The sequence below is a fragment of the Pteropus medius genome, unplaced genomic scaffold, assembly GCF_902729225.1.
Source record: "Pteropus medius unplaced genomic scaffold, Ma_sr-lr_union100, whole genome shotgun sequence".
NCBI lineage: Eukaryota > Metazoa > Chordata > Mammalia > Chiroptera > Pteropodidae > Pteropus > Pteropus medius.
In genome coordinates, this window is record NW_024349519.1 from 7,456,730 (window position 1) to 7,474,889 (window position 18,160).

At 32.7% G+C, this 18,160-nt stretch overlaps 1 protein-coding gene and 1 pseudogene across 2 annotated transcripts in view; one reads left to right on the top strand and one right to left on the bottom strand.

Moving 5' to 3' along the window:
* Positions 1-18,160, bottom strand: part of LRRK2 (leucine rich repeat kinase 2) — a 114,393-nt gene that overhangs the window by 63,992 nt on the left and 32,241 nt on the right. For both annotated transcript variants that reach the window (XM_039882305.1, XM_039882306.1), the window contains 7 exons: positions 17,856-17,959; positions 11,016-11,160; positions 10,735-10,874; positions 8,570-8,698; positions 8,325-8,495; positions 3,473-3,728; positions 1,583-1,762 (listed from right to left, as the gene is read on the bottom strand). In XM_039882305.1, the coding sequence (XP_039738239.1) occupies positions 1,583-1,762; positions 3,473-3,728; positions 8,325-8,495; positions 8,570-8,698; positions 10,735-10,874; positions 11,016-11,160; positions 17,856-17,959 (1,125 nt within the window). The remainder of the gene's footprint in view (positions 1-1,582; positions 1,763-3,472; positions 3,729-8,324; positions 8,496-8,569; positions 8,699-10,734; positions 10,875-11,015; positions 11,161-17,855; positions 17,960-18,160) is intronic.
* LOC120618762 (uncharacterized) lies at positions 2,610-2,728 on the top strand (annotated as a pseudogene).

Below are 18,160 nucleotides of genomic sequence, written 5' to 3' on the forward strand. Positions count from 1 at the left end.
TATTTTCAAAAAGCGATGCTGAAACAACTGGGTATCTATACAGAAAAAATAAATAAATGTTAATCCTTCACTGACACCATACACAAAAACTAATTTAAAATTGTAGACATAAATGTAAAATCTAAGATTTTATCACTTCCATGAGGAAAAATAGGAGAGAATATTCACAATTTTGGGATAGGGAAAGATTTCTTAAATGGAACAGAAAAAACTGAAAAACTACACTTTATCAAAATTTAAAAAGCTCTGCTCTTTGACAATAATAAAATGAAAAGGCAAGCTATAACTAGGAGAAAATATTTGCAAAGGACTTCTACTAGAATATATAAGAACTCCTAATAAGATTATAATAAAACAACACAATTCAAAGTTAGCAAAAGATTTGAACAGATATTTCACATAGAAAATACATGAATGACCAATAAAAACATAAAAATATTCTCAGTATCAGTGGTCATCAGGGAAATAAAAATCCAACCCAAATGAGCTAGAACTATGCCTTCACTAGAATGGCTTAAATTAAATTGACTGACAATACTAAGCATTGTAGTGTGATAAGGATGTAGACCAACTAGAATCTTCATATATTGCCGGTGGAAGAATAATATGGTACAATCACTTTGGAAAACAGCCAGACATAAAAGATAACCTACTATATGATTCCATTTATATGAAACTTAAGAAAATACTAATTTATAGCAACAGAAGGCAGATCAGTGGTTTTGACGAACAAGGTTGGGAAAAATTTTTTGTGAAGAGATGTAAAGGGACTTTTTTGTACAACAGAAATGATGCATAACTTGATAGTGGTGATGATTACATGGACGTGTAAATTTTTGAAAAATCCATAAAACTATATAATTAGAATGGGTGCAATTTACTTTATATTAATTAAATCTCAAAGTTGTTTTTAAAAAATACTTGAACTTGAGACATGAGATTTTGGAATAACCCTTAATTTTTTCCCTTTCAAACACCTTATTCTATTGCCCAACGTTTTCAATCATATTATGTTAATAAAAAAGCATGTCACTCATTTTTACCAAACTGTATTGCATTATATATCTTGCCATGTAAATTTTTTAAAAGTTAACTCAAATGAGTTATTAAAATATTAATAACTAGTTTTAATTTTAATAAAGGTAAATATGTATATATTATTGCCTATTTGCCAATCACTCTACCAGTTTGCATACATTTTCTCTAATTTCTCTAATAAATCATCCTGGAAGTTTAGCAACAATAACTTTAATAAGGGTAAGGTGCTTAGCCACAAAAGGATATAGTCGATGATAAAATATGGAATCCGATTTCAGTTTGGGTCTAAGTATTTTGACTGCAATCATCACCATGCACCAATTACAGGCTGTATTATAACACTTACAAGCACAGAGATACATTTTTAACAGTCATTGCCTTAACCGGAGTTAATAATCATTAACTATTTCCAATAATGAACACATTTTCCTTCATTTTTCCAAATGAATTAAATCAGGTTTGTGTCTCAATTCCTATTGTTCAATGTCAAATTTCTCTTTAAAACATAAAGGGAACTATTTTTTTTTTTAATAATAATAAATACCTTCACTATCCAGGTCATCAATTTGACCAAACACACTGTCCACATAAGACTCAGGAATGAAGGTCCATTCATTAATTACTTCTTCAGAAAAATTCCTATCGCTGCCTGTGGCTGTTCCTTCTTCCACAGCACTTTTCATCTGATATCTGAGCACCATTCTTGCTAGGGTGGATCCTATATCTAAAAATAAAAAAGATATACCAGCAACTTAGAAATCAATAATTAAACAAACATAAACATGTATCATACCAAAGTTCCTTATATATTCTCATACTTTTAGAGAATTATTTATTTTTACTTCCAAAGTTACTTTTCAATCATGATAGTGCATATTTAACAGGCAGTAAATTTTAATTTTCAAAAAAAATCACAAAAATTTATATAAACATTTGGCATAGATTAAAAAAACTGAAGATTTTGAAACAAATTAATCCAGGAAAGGCCTGTGCCGAAATCATAGTAATACCACTTGCAAGTTACATCAGCTCCCTGAGTATCAGTGTCCTCACTTGGGAAGTTAAGATGACAATATACATATAATAGGGTTATAGCAAAAATTAAATGAAATAATGCATATAAAATGTTTAGCACAATACCTAGAATATAGACTATGCTCAATAAATGATGTAATTATTTTTGTAAACTATTGCTAAGTGATTCATTCTACTGGGAAATCATATGAAATTTCAAATTTAACATCTTCACTTAATTGCATTTTATATTATGCTCTATAATGAAGAAATAAGTTGGCAGAGTCATCATTTTCCTGCATATAGCCTGGAAAATTTCTTCAAATATTACTCTCATAGTTCACATTATTACATGTATGTGTGACTCAGTCCAGGAGTACCTAAAAAATGTTTTACAACTATGAATCCAAAATGTTCTTTACTCAGACCAGCTGCCAATAAAATCATGACTATACCTTCCAATCAATCAAATAACATTATCATATTTTTTAAATTAGGTAAGACTTGTTACGGTAAAAAAAACTTCATACAAAACCAATGAAATAGTAGAAAAAATTGTCTACAGCCATGCTACCCTGAACAAGCTTGACACCATCTGATCTCGGAAGCTAAGCAGGGTTGGGCCTGGTTAGTACTTGGATGAGAGACCACCTAGGAAGACCAGGTGCTATAAGAGTAAAAAATAAAAAAAATAAGGGATTGTAAGCTGACAAGGTCCTTGCAATCTGTGAGGTCAACCAAAGGTTGCCTAAACAAATAAACAAATAAATAAATGAAATAAAAAATACAGTAGAAAATGGTTAATCTCTCAAAACAAGCCATATGGTAAGTTTCCTTGCTTATCAAACCTGCCACCTAACAATCTACAGTGGTCTGCCTCTTCCTTCAGCCTCTCCCCTCTGTGTACTGGAGTCAGTTTCGGATTTCATCTGGGAAGGTTTACAGGTTGCGGATTAACTTGAAAATGAAAGTATATATGTGTATATGTTTCTGCATATACATTTTAATGCACACCTATAGGTAAACATATGAAATGTCTAGGAAAAATATCTACATTTATTACCCATAAAGGATAAAATAAGCCATTGTTATTTTCTTCCTTATGATTGTTTCTGTATTTTTTAAATGAGCATGAGTTCTTTTTATAATAAAAAATAAAATATATTAAAAAGAAATGCAACCCTTTAGAAGAATTACAGTCTTGCTCTATCTTTATAAGATACATATTTAGTGGGTTGTAAAGAACTTAAATATAATATCACTTTCAAGCATTTCATGACACACACACAAAGAGATATCCAAACACAATATTTTTGGCTGAAGTTGCACTAAACAGGAATAAAAACTAACTAAAAGATTAATGACTTAAAAAATACTACTAAAAATACGACTTGTACCAAATCATCCTTTTAATACTTACTTGTTTCTTTTCTTGAATTAGATGCCTTATCTGGAAATAAAGGACTAAGCCAAGAAGGTTCAATTTTTCCTATACAAAATCCTCCAAGGCAAATGCTGTTATTGGCCAGATCCAAGGCAAGTCTTCTTAAGAGTAAACTGATGGTTTGGCTGTTGCCTTTCCCAATGCTTATCGTCAGTGCTTTCCGTACATCTTGTTCACGAGACCCACTAAGTAACAGTTCCACCAACTTGGGGCTGCTTGCTTTTTCACATACCTATTTAAAAATACACACACACACACACACACACACACACACACACACAAGTTTATTAAAAACCTATACTTCTTTGTTTTGGGAAACGGTAAATTGAATTTGGTGTAATTTTTCTCTATACCTTTAAAGTTAGATAGAAACAAAATAAAATAAGGCAAAACTCATCCTTAAAACAGATTAGGAAGTAAAATGAGATTAGCACCAAACATATCACAGGAGCATAGATCAAATAACCTGCCACATGAGATTTAATTATTATGAAAGAGGCAACATGATATGGAGAAAAAGCTCATAAATGAAGTAAAAAGAACTGACACTCCATCAATTATATGTGTTGCTTACACTTTCTGGGCTTTTGTTTGCTCATGAGAAGACATCTGGAAACTAATACCTTAACAGTAAATGCTTACTGCCCTACCTTCATTCGTTACATAGAATATGAATATTATAATGTTTGTTAATGCTACATGCAAAGAACAGTCATCACTCATTTCTGGTTTTCCTGAGCTCCTCAGGACAAGAATCTGAACTACCACAAAGAAATACCTTGTCTCTAAGTTTTCCACCTTTCCCTGAATGTTATATTTTCAGAGTGTGTGCTCAAGGTGGTTTAGCATATGAGATGCTATAAAAACTTCGGTGACATAAGCAAGCAGAGACAAGCCTAAGCAATCTGTAGCTTAGCACACTAGCCCTACTCAAGAAAGCTTCTGAGAGGCAATAGAATGTGATGTTTTATCAAATAAAAGATCAAAGTAATAGATAATAGAAATACTATATGTCATAAGATACTGTGCTAAATTCTGTACACATGACCTCCAATATTTATAAAAAATCTCGTCATAAACATTATTACCTCCATTTTATGGTTGAATATTTAGAAAGGATATGTGATTTGTCCAACTCTTAGAGTTAGAGAGAGACTTCGATTTGAAGACAATTTGCTTGGCTCCAAAGCCTGTGTTCCTTTCACTACCCCAAATTAAGGATTAAAAAAGAAAAGGAAATGAGATACTAAGATGTAAGATACCAGGGCAGTGAAAGAAGGAGACTGAGTGATATTCCTGAATTCTCCAGAATTAAAGTGTTTTCAAAAGATTTGAGGCAACAGTTCTGTAGTTTGATGGTATCAACTTAATGCCCATCAATCTCTAGCACCATCCACCTTCGACCCATTCTCCCCAGGGCCACTATAGTACCTTTCAATTCTAGATATAGTCAAGTCACTGTCCTATTTAAAAATCTCCTAAAACACCTGTGTTGCAGGAAATTCCCCCAAATACAATGTGCAATTTTCAAACCTGATTATCTTCCTTTCCGCTACTTTTATTGCCCTAAATGTCTAACTCTGCTCTTCAACCAGCAAAACATTCATTCTTCAAGGAACAGCCTCAAGGTCTCTTGCACAGTAAGTCCTTGCTACCAACCTCCCAGACCCCACACACTCCCTCCTCCATCCCAGTCTGTTTAACATTGTACTTAGTACACCAAACTAGAAGGAAAGACAAAGATGCTACTGTAATTCAATCTGTACGTCTGTAGGCTAGCACAATGTCTATGTATAATTTAACTAGCCAATTACTAAAATTCTCTTTAAGGGCCCATGGGGAATTTGGGAGAGAGCAAGGAAGGCAGGGAGGGAAAGAGGGAGGGAGGGAGGGCAAAAAATTCAATTACAGATGCCTTCTCTTTTTCTCAGCAAACTTTCATCTCTAAATTATGGCTTACTTTGTATTAAGGTGGTTTATGTTTTATCCTCCCTCCTCTCCCAATACACACTTAGAAAAAAAATCTTAAAACAAGAAACCCCTTTTATATTCTTTACTAATTGTCTAGCGCTCAATACATTTTTGTAGAGGTATTTTTGTTGGGAAACCCAAATGTTCCAAGCTGACTTTAGGTATATAGTGCCATAAAGAGAGAGAGATTTAAGAAAGATATTAGACAAAGAAAATTATTAAAGTAATTTTATATTCATGAGGAAAAAATACTGCTCAGAAATACAGTTTTGCATTTAAATAATAATGAAGATAATTCAGAATATAATTAAAGTTTATCAAAAGTATAATTTATCTTTTGCAATCTTCTCTCTCATCTTTTAATTTATAATTAATTCAGACAACAATCGAAACCATATATTTCAAACTAGCATTAGAGAATGAATGAGAAACCCAACCACCACTACTACCATGAATCTGCTGTGTTGACAAGAGATTAAAGAAGGCACTCAGGAGCGATTTTCCACTGCTTCGGGGAGAGTGTTCTTAAGCAAGTTACTTAACCTCTCTGTATCTCAATTCCTTACCTGTATAATGTGGATAATACTACAACCTATTCCTAAGCTTGTGGTGAAGGTTAAATTGTGTAAACAACTCAGAGCAGTGCCCAGGTAGTAACGAACACCACAAGTGTTGATGACTTTTATTCAGACTTCATCATACTTCCCACCGTGATTTGGTGAGTTTTATCTTCAGGTCTCTATTCATTTATGCATATTCACGCCCAGTGTTAATCTTCCATTCTTTTCTACCAATCATGTACATTACATCATTAAATTCTCCTCAGAAAGCTTAACAAGATTAACTCCATCCTTGCGCTGAATAGTCCTTAGTTATGCAACACCAGCACATGAATAGCCTTGATTATCCTATTTTGTACTAGTACAAATAATGTATGTTCAATCTACACACAAAACGTAATCAATATTTATTATTTGTTACATACAAATAATCTCCGACAACTAGAATAAATTTCTTAAATTTGATGCACCCATGGATACAAATATCTGATTTTTTAAGAAGAAAATATATAAATAAGTGCATTAGGTTGAAAAGAATGTGGAAAGAAGAATAAAATGAAAGGTTTTTGTATAGAAAGAGGTATAAATTGAGAGAAGAGTAGAAAGCACTTCCTGTGGGGAATGTAGAATAATCACACTCAGGTGCTTTTAGCTATGTCGTTACCCTAACAAAAAATTAGAAGAGGAAGTTCCTTTTCAGTTCTTTGGCACATCCAAGTAACATTAATGCAATCATCTGCAGATCACAAAAAGATAGACAATAAAAACACATTAAATTATTGAGGGAAATAATTTACCTTTAAAGTAGAAAAGCAACTATTTTTTTTTTATTTTAAAATCTGAATCTACTTTCTTTCTTAAAAATTTATTTATTTATTTTTTTATGGTGACATTGGTTAACGAAATCCAATGTTTCAGCTGTACACTTTAACAGTAAAGCATATATATATTTACACTGTGTGTTCACCACTCATAGTTAGATTTCTTTCTGTCACCACATATTTGACCCCCTTTACCCCGTCTACTCCCCCCCATCACCCTCTGGTAACCACAAGCTATTGACCATGTCTATGAGTCTCTGTTTGTCCTGTTCTTCTATTGAGAAGCAACTATTTTTAATGTTGCTTGCTTAAAAGAAATTTCACTAAAGTTAACTAATTTGATTATTTGTTTGGTTTTAATGCTTAAATTAATTGTGCATGAAAATGAGTACAGGTTCACTTTCTTTTTATGTAGGTTGCTAATTAGTACTAACTTAATCTTATAGTTGACAAATTAATTTGGATCCATAGGCAAGTGAGAAATTAAATAAAGTAAGGCTTGAAAAGTAAATTATTGGAAAATATAGTAGTCCACTGGTTATTTAATAATATATATTAAATCACTACATAATTGCTTTTCTAGAAATATTATTAAATTTCTAGGAAATATACATGGTGCTGTCTGAATGCTATAAACTCTAAAATTTATACAACAAAGACAAACTTGAAATTACATGTAATGTACTTTAGTAAATACTTATTAAATTCAAATTGTATATAAAGCAATGATTTAGATATTCTGAACGATACAAAGCTGAACAATGTACATTTCTACTTTCATACAACTCAAAATACACAAGCGGTACATAAATCATCATGGACTTAGCGAAGTATATCTTTATTTCACACGGAGGTTGAGGAGGACGAGGAGAGCTTAATCAAGGAAAAAGAATTTGTGTTAGAATTTGAAGGAAGAGCAGGACAATTAGATAGATGTGTTTGCACAGTGAACAAGGGAAGTGAGAGAAGGAAGGCAGGATCACAGTGCTACACAACTGTGGGGGTGGCCAATAGGGGGGAAAGTCAACACGAACGGTGCCCCCTAGGGTGTGCAGTAGACAGCCCACAAGGCCACATGTGATAGTCATGAGAGGAGAACTTTCCTGTCAGAGAAATTGAAAACGAAGAGAAAATGGTTGAAATATGATCAAAACAAAATAAAATAAAATTGCATGTTGAGTAGAGGGTGGCTGGAGAACAATTTGTACAGAGATGCATGGAAGGAGACACATTTGAAAAGCTATTTATTAATCTAACAAAGTAGATCAACAAGTAAAATGAAGGATTAGACTGAATATTACCTAAGAACTCTATTACCTCTAAACTTCTGTGAATCTAAACTCCTACTACAAATCACAAGCAGTTGTGCAATAAACTGGTAAACTCTGTAGTGAAGAATAATAGAAGGTAACTAAGAGCTATACAAGAGCAGAGTCAAATAATAGAGAAAGACAAAGTGACATCTTGAATACTTACCTGACAAATTAAAGAAGTTCCCTCCTTTGCTCGATTGGCGTCCGCACCCAACAGAAGTAAGCATTCGACCATGATGCTATTATTCTGATCACATGCTCTCTCTAGCATCACACTTTTTAACTCATCATCCATAGCTAATTTTGCAAAACACTTGCAACAAAGGTTTAGAAACTAAAAATAATAGAAATAAGGATTAGAGTCAGCTAAATACATAACAGTTAACATACAGGTGAAAAACATTTTACCTGTCGATCTTTATGTTCCATGAGACTGGAAGACATCTGATGGAATATTATTGAATCAAAGTAATAATGCACCAGCAGCTTGGAAAAAGACTCTGACAATTCCAGCATTGTCAAGATTGTCTGAAATCCCTGAAAGTGGGACCAAAACTAATTAGAACATAAGCAATTTTATGCAAAAAAGAATAAATAATATAAAACATAGAGTATGTATAATATACAATATATATGATACCGAAAATCTGAGATGTTCACTCAACTAGGTAGATGTATTTACTGGGTTTGTACTTTAAAGCTGTAAACCTTGAAACAATCATATAAATGCAGCTTGCTCTCTCCTTACCAAGAAATACAACAGGCACACAGAGAATAAAATACTAATGAACAAACCATCGTCTAGCAATGCAGGAAAAATACCTAATCCACTGATATTTGGCTTTTATAGATCCCTGTCTGAAGCCATACCTACAGGATGAAAGCCAGATATTAATCAGGATTAGAATAGCAGAGTCAGCAGGGCTACAGACCCAAATAGGCCAATAAAGTGATTTTTTTATTACAAGATTACAGGTTAGGTTTTCTAGATAGCCCAGAATTTCCTAAACATTTTTGTGCTTTCTTCTGAAATTTAACCTCAAAGAGACAAATGTGAGCTCCAAGATTTCATGAATTTGAGTGTATTTGATAGAAGCTCTAAAGGCACTCTAACATTTACATTCTTGCGGCAAATTACTTATAAAGGACTGATCAGTCACACCTTTACGTTTTAGAACCACCTAAGCATCTTCCACCCATGTGATGTTTTAAAGAAAGAATGAACTTTTGGCTTTACTATTATTTATCTTGAGTAAACATCAAAGATCAACATAACTTTTTAGATTTTTATTATCTTTCAATATATCTTATATCTTTCAATATATTAATGAAATTGTCTAAATAGTAAAATAATTATTTTGAGCTCATAAGATTCTGAGTTTCTACAAATACTTTCTAACATTTGATAAGAGAAGTAGTCTTAATTTATGCAGCTCTAAGGGATGTGTGGTCCACCCCTCTCTAAAACTGAGGTCCCTGCAAACTCAAATTAATGCAGCAGCAAAACAGGTAATGAGACTGTGTAGAAGGCATATAATTCAAATTAAAAACATATAAACACTGAACTGGCCAAACAAATATGTTGGCAGGCCAAATTCAGCCCACTGGTCAATAATGTACACCTCTATTATAGAGATCCTAGAATTTATGCCTAGATGAATTAATATTGAGTAACTGAGAGCAGAGCTCTATATCTGCAGAAAATCATTTCCTTTCCCTCGGATTACTTTTAATCAATTCTGCCTTGGCTTTAATCATCCTAGTGGAGGCACATTATAAAAATCAGATTTATAAAACACAATGTTGTCTTTAATTTAAGAATGTTGTATTTCCAGTAGCACTTTATAATTAAAAATTTTACATACAATATCTCATTTACTAATAATGTCTCTGCAGAGGTTAGAGCCTAGACATTTTTATTGCTAGTCAATGTTGTCATTTATGAAAATATTTGTTGAGTGTGGTTTATGAAAGTTACAAACTCCATTACTAAAAAACCACAACCAAGGCAGACACTCTTAAACTATGTTTTCCCAACATATGAAAAACAGCAACAAAAAAATCTGTAACAATTTATCTCTTAATTGTCCCTGAATTAATTCTAAACTGATACCTCAGATTCCTAATAAAAACAGTTATTATATATTACATTTTAAATTTTGCTTGAAGAAAAATGTTTAAAATATTGTTTCACCAGAGGAAAAAAAATCAAGGGACAAAATTACTACAGGTAAGTGGCCCACAACAAAACACAGAGAATGACAAACTTTGGAATAATTATAACTTCTATTTACCTAAAATATAAGCAAATGCTCAGCTAGCTGGAATTTCTTTAGCACATTCTCTGCTATTTCATGGAAAAGACAAATGGCAAATAAACATCTGATTTTAGAGATTTAATAATGAAATAATCTTTAGAGATTCAGTTAAATTCTCTTTACCTTCTAAAATTAAAATATTACGAAATCAATTAACTGGAATATCTTCATTAACACAAAGTGAAAATGATATCAACTGCTCTGAAAGAGAAATCTGCACAAGATCTCACATTCCTTTCAAGATAATGCACATACTTTAATCTGTATTTCAGCCATATCCTTAAATCGTTGTAAACTGGAAACCAGAATTTTCGCCAGCAGACGCCCAGTTCCTATAAATAGATTCTTCTTTGTAATCAAGCATCCTATAAGACTTAAACCCAGACACTGAATTTCTAGAAGAATAAAACAAGGGGAGGTGGGGCGGGGGGAGAAGCACAATTAATTGTTTTAAAGCTCAAAACTGAAGAAAAAATTTAAAGACATCCAAAGCCTATAAAAATCCATTCTAAATCCTGAATTCAAATTGAACCAACCTTGGTCATGCGGATACATCTGCAGTGTTTGAAGCACTGAATCAATAGCACCTTCCAGAGATAACACCTCTAATGCATCAGGAAAATGTGCTATAGAAGAAATTACTTTTAATCCACATTTCTGAATCCCAGGATTTCCAATGAACTAAAAGGACAATTAAGAATGTTTACTGTTAAAAATGAGTTCTTAATACTTATCTTAGTTAAAGCCAGCAACAGACTGATAAAATATAAACTGAGTAATCTAAATAGCTTCAAACCAGAGTAAAGCTCTGGTGTGGCCTTTCCAACATAATCTATCCTTTTCTCACTTCCATGCTGTCAAAGAACAGAAATACCTTCTTTTACCCCATCTAGCCCCTCAGTGCCTCTCAATTTTCCATATTCGGCTTTTTTTTTTTTTTTTGTATAGGGTGTGAAAATAAGCACCGTTTTCTCATCCTGTGCCCTTCTCCTTCACGTCTCGTTTTTCCACCCTAAGCATGTTTGCTGTAAACATCTTTGCTGCAAACAATTTTGCCGCAAACATTGTTGTCGCACAACTAATTGACCGTAAGGCAATTTTGCCATAAAAGATTTAAAGAAGAGAGATATTTAAAAAGGACACAATAAAACACTAAAAATTTAATAACAAAATTAAAAAGACTTTATTGAGAAAAATGAAAATACATTGCCTTGGAAATCTTTCGTTCATAGTATTATACATCTCTTTTTTACTTGCGAATTTGTCTGCTTGTTCAGCATCACCCTTTTTCTTTTTCACTACCATTTTTTCCTTCCTTAAGAGAGGTATCAGTTTCCACCTATAGAACTGATAATTAATAATCTTGAAAACTGTTGTGAATTAGTAGCCTCCTCTTTTCTATTGGCCATAGCTTGGTAAACTTTTGTTTTTGACAGATGGGAGGGATGACTGTGATTGCCAAAGAATCTGCAAACTGATAAGTTATTTTTTAGCACAGTATGCAATCTGGCTTTACACATAGTTTCGCGATCTGGCTTCAAAATAGTTGTTATCATCCACTATTTTAAGACTATCATGTTTACTACTTATTGTTGAGACCATTATGAGGGCTGAGATTTATATACTATAAAAATGGGAATACTGCAAGAACGTAGTCAATGGAGAACTGAAACCAAACTGACAACTAGCTTAAATACATTGTCTGTTAAATGTAAACGAAACTGTCAATCGGTTACTTTATCTTTGAGAAATTGCCTTACAGCCATTTTTTTGCACGGAGAAAATGCTTTTGCAAAGATGTTTATGACAAAAATGCTTGTGGCGAAAATACTTGCAACCTCTTCTCCATCTCCTCAGCTTGGACATTATTGCATCTATCATTCAACAAGATACTCATAACTTGCCTCCCCTGGCACTTTTTCTTGTTATTATTTCCATCCTAAGAAAACCCTGGACAGTAAAAGTACATCAGCTTTAGAACCAACTAAATTTGGGGTTAAATTCTGTCTCATCACTTAACAGTTCAATGAATTTGAGGACCATTCAAAATGAACGAAATAACATTTTCTTCAGGAGTGATATTTACTCAGAAAGTGTTAGTCAAGAAGTATAAAGAAGTTCAAAGTGGTGCAAAGTGAAGCTAGAGGGATGCCTCAGTATCTGTCTTGGCTTCCTCTCCTCTAAAATGACCCTAATAATGCCAGGTTGTTTTGAGGATGAAATAAGATAACTCATTGTCCACACAATAAACACTGAATGATGGCCACAGTTCAGGCCTTGGTCTATCATCCTCCTCAGAGATTAAAAAAAAACTTCTAAATGGGAGAGAGAGTGTCCCTAAATTGTTCTTCCATTGCATGAAGCTACCACTTTTCCTTCATTTCTAAACTTATTAATAGAAAAGTCTACAACCATTACACCTCCACATTCTCCCTACCCCTTAATTTCATATAATCAGACTTCTGTCCTAACCACTCTGAATTAAAACCATTCAAAGAAAAAAGTCCTTTAACCACTGAATTGCTGCATTATTCTCCCTTGATTTCCATGACACAGTATACCCCTAATTATTCTCAAACTTTAAAACCATTCATTTGCCCATTTCCTTTATAATCTTTTCTTTCAACTCCAAACTTTGTACTTTCCTTATTCATGGGTGATAATACCAAAACCTATGTAACACTTGCTATGTGCCACCCTTTTAAGCACTTTATATGTATATTAACTCATTCAATCCTCACAATGACCCGGTGATATAGACACACTATTATTATCCCTATGTTATTAATGAAAATAGAGACACAGAAACCTTTCAGCAGATAATTCAAAGCACAAGTTTCAACTCTCCTAATTTCTCTTTGCTCGACAGTCATATCTTTAAATCAGATTTATTAAATCAGACTGTTATTTATGAAGCATCTATCCTTGTCCTTAATACCATCACCTCTAACAAGTTTCTGCTCAACTCATGCTTCTTGCTAACTTGAGCTCCCGTAAGTCTAACCATGTCAGCTTCAGTTCAATGACTAATGACTTGCAACAGGAAATCTGTGATTTGTCTATGCAAAAGGGAATTTAGAGTATCACATTATTACACATGACAGAACTCAAATAAACTATTTGATCAGTTAAAATAGTGGTATTTGATTTCTGACAATTTCATAAATTTGAAAAACAGATACATGTGTCTAGGTATATACATATGTATATTTACAAGCCTACTATGGACTTTCTCTTACCAAGTGTATTATCTTGAAAATAATGATTTATTGCATTGTTGTTTAAATGGAGATTAAAACCAATTTACTAGTTTATACTTAGCTAGTGTTGTCCAAATAAAATTTTTGAAAGTGCCAGTAGGAGGACACCTACAGAAAACTTATCATCTTTGCTTCAGGATTTTCCAAGTTTTTTTAGAGAATGCATAAATAATCAAAATGGTTTCTCTAATGAGCAAGCTAGCCAGCTCAAGGGAAAAAATACCCGCACCAGCCTCTTTTCTAGCTGCCAGCTAAGTTGATTGCAATTTAGGAAAACTTTCCAGAAAAAATATTTAATACAGAACTAGAAAGAAGCAATATAGTCCAGAACTAACATTGAGATCTATCCTAATAAAGTAGCTGAATTTAAGAAAAAGAATCCTTTGGGCAGCAGATAAAAATTCAAGTTATTTAAAAGTAAAAAAAAAAAAAAATCAATCTGGTCTCAGACTTCCCACTAAAACATTGAGTAATAAAAGACAATGAAATGCCTACAAAGTTTTCAAAGAAAAGAAATAAAACCCCAATATTTTACAACAAACCAAACTGTTTGAGTCCAAGTATCTAACAACATTAAAATGTCCATGGAATGAACTTTTTCATAAGAAATTCAGACAACTAAAAGATGAACAGAAAAACTATAACAAAAGGACTTGCAGTGAACATTAAATCCATATAACTGTGGAAATAAGATGAAAACAAACTGAGAAAGTATGGTTATAGAAGTGATTATGAATATTATAAACCTTGTCAATATAGAGTAATTTATTTATTGGTGAGAAAATAAGCAATATTAAAGTTTGTTGAGTGCATACTATGTACTAGGTATTGTATTACGTACTTTACACAGTAATTATCTCATAAAAATCTTAATAACCCTAAGTGAAAAACCATTTATTATCTCTGTTTTATAGATAATGAAACCAAGACTTTAAATAACTTGTCCAGAGTATACTAGTATGTGGGTGGTAAAGCCAAGTTCAAACCTAGATACCCTGATTCCAGGGCCCACAAACTCAACTATTAGAAAATTTTGTACGGTTAAAGCTATAAGAGCAAACCCTGTATAATCTCTCATCAAGTAATAGAGGAGAGAAAATATAAGGAGTGAAAATATACTAATTTCATCAAAAAGTGTGCATGAAAGGAAAAAATAAGTACCTGGGAGATACATTTATATTCATGAAAAATTAGAAATTTTCCCATAGTAATTCATTAGGAGTCTCGTCTAGTTGATTTTAATCCATACATAGGATGACATAATTTGGAAGTAGTATAACGTATGTAATTAGGATCTATTGATGGGTAATGTATTGTGAGGATAGATAAATTAAGCTGTAGTAACAATCCCAAAATTTCATAGGCTGAAAATAGAAACAGTTCCATTCTAACTTATGCTTCATATTGTTACAGGGCAGAAGGGAGCCTCTGCTCATCAGTCTCTCAGGCAACCACTGTCTCAAACAGTATAGGCTATAGCGCTTGAGAGGGTATTCTGAAAGAAGTCTCACCAGCAATTAAATGTTTGGTCTAGAAATGACAAATGTCCTCCACTTATAATTCCTTCGCCAAAACTAGTTAGATAATCCAACCTAACTACAAAAGGGCCAATAAATGCTACCCCAGAATCACCAAAAATTAGAGAACTGACAACATTTGGCAAACAGCACTAATGATTACCACATAAGTTTGTTGTCACATTTTTCTGATTCCAAATAATGTCACAATGAACATTCTTGTATAAAAAACTCTTTATGTACTAGTACAGGTCTATTATAAATTCCGAGAGTGGAATTGCTGGTCAGAAAATATATCTATTTGAATTTTGATAGACATCACAAATTTACTCCCCTTTCTTTTAATTTATATTTCTTTAATAATGATTATACTTGAGACCCTCTTCGTATGTTTATATGACAAATTCATTTTTAGCTTTAAATCTCATCCATCTATAATGAGTTTTGGCAGAATGAGGAAGGTAATACACTAAGCTTCCTTTGCTTTCCCTACATGGCTGGAGAGTTAGTTATTCCAACACAAGTTATTGAGCTATTTGACCCCCAGTTTTGAGGGAATATGATATACAAATTGCATATTTGCCTTTGAGTCTATTTCCTAAATTACCATTATGTGGCACTGATCTATGCCCTCCAGTGTCAATGACACACTATTTTAATTGCTAAAGTTGTATAATACATTTGACTATCTGTTGGAGCTGGGCCATATTAATTATACTCTTTTTTTCAAAATTCTCCTGGTTATTCATGCATATTAATTATTTAATTAATTTTTCAAAATTTTATACCAGCTTAACTAGTTTCAGAAAATATTATTTTGATTGTGTTCATGGAGATCGATTTTAATTTTTAAAAAATTAGTTATTTTATCAAAAATGGTGGTATATATTTTCATATGTTCAACTCCTCATTTGTACCTATCAACTGAGTTTCATAGTTTCGTTTAGTCCTATAAACTTTCTTTGACTTTACTCCTATGTAATTTTTTGTTTTTGTTGTTATTGTTGTTGCTTTTGCAAATAGGCTCTTTCTCTCCCTACATATTATTTACAACTGAAATAAATATCTTCAATATTTAAACTGGGTACATTTTGCTTTGAGGTTTTTTGTGATGCACGCGACCTCTTTGACTTGTGTCCATTTAATCAGAAGATTGTTTTGACTTTATAAACTCCCTTGCTAAAGACAACAACAGTGGTCACTGCATACAAAGCACAGATGCAGCCAAAATGCAGAGCTTATTTTCTACTTTGTTCTCCAGGAACAATACAGGACAAATAGATCTCTCCAGAACAGGTGACTGGAAGTTCTCACGTGTGGGTAAAGCTAAAAGGATTAGGCATAAATAGAATGTCAATGTTCTAGACAAATTTTAACTTAAGCCTGTTATTAGAATTTTATGTAAAGATTGATTCACTTTAATAAATACTTCTCATAGTCTTCGCTTTATAAATTCTGCTCTCCAAGAACACCTATTTTGGATGATGATTAATTTCTTTGTTTCTGCAGCATTTGGATCTAAAATCTCTGATGCTTTGTAACTTTTATTCAGAGTGAGACATGCTAAAGAAACTTACATTCATATTTATTTTCATCAAATATTCCTGGAATTAAATTCAACCCATTACATTGCTATAGTGAAGAATCAGATTAAGGTTTGAGTACAAATGACTCAAAATATATCATCAATTACATTATAAAGTTCAGTTGAAATTGAACTTTTAAAGGAGATCTCTCTGTAGGCTATTCTAATTAATTCATGATATTTTTAAAAGTATACTAAATTACTTGGAATTATTTCCACTTATGACCTTGAATGCTGTCTTCCTTTCATAAAAACTTTAACCATAACCATTCTTTACTTCTTTACTCATATCTTTGATAAAGAACCAACTTCTGTTGAACTTCCAAACCATCTTAATTCCATCAATACCTTTCGCATTGCACAAAATAAAAGTAATTTCTCTATTCTCTTTTCATAGTTATTGCAATTATCGACTATAGTGATTATAATACATTATCACAAATGTACATAGATATGTAAATATATGAAAATGGGAAGAAACAATGCACACTGAACCACTTCAGAGGTTATCTCTGAGAAGAGCAATGAAATCAAGCAAAAAGAATTAAAGAAGACTTTAATGCTGTGCCCTGTGTGTCTTCATGGGCTGAACCTTTCAGAGCAGAATCAGAAAAAAGACAAGCAGCCAGGAGAGTCAGAGAAAACAGCAGCCATAGCTCCTGTCACAGCTCCGCCAGTGCTCATGAGGCTTAGTTGCACATCTAGCTCTTCAGTTCTTTCTCTGAGCAGACACGAGTGGCTTTACATTATTGGTAATCAAAAGACATGTCCAAGTCTGTAGCTGATAGTACACTTATAGTTGATAGTTGTAGTCGACAGCACACTTACCTCAGTGAAAATAGCACATCTCTTCACCTCCTACATCCTTACTATCATCTTATGTCTCTAACCACATAACTTCTTACTTTCTGAGTAAACAGAAGATGGAAAACTTAAACTAAAAATTCCCCCCATCTCCCCAAGTTTCATATTCTGTTTAACAGTATAAAGGCAGAAAACCTACATTGTACATACCCTGTTCAAAGATACTAGGACCAGTTTGTGAATATCATTCCTGAAACACTGTTCGGTAACCATATTTAGCTTATGTTGATATTCAGTATCTTCCTTGGATTCTCCTGGCAAAACAAACAAATAAATACTTTTCTCATAAAGATTTAAGCTGAACAGACTGTCACTTGTTAGAAATGATCATAATTAACCCAACAATACACATGTATTTTTTTCTAATACATGGTTCTTTACCAAAGAAATAAACCCCATCATTCAGGAATTTATAAAAGTAGTTCATTATTGAATATAAAATAAATACAGTGAAT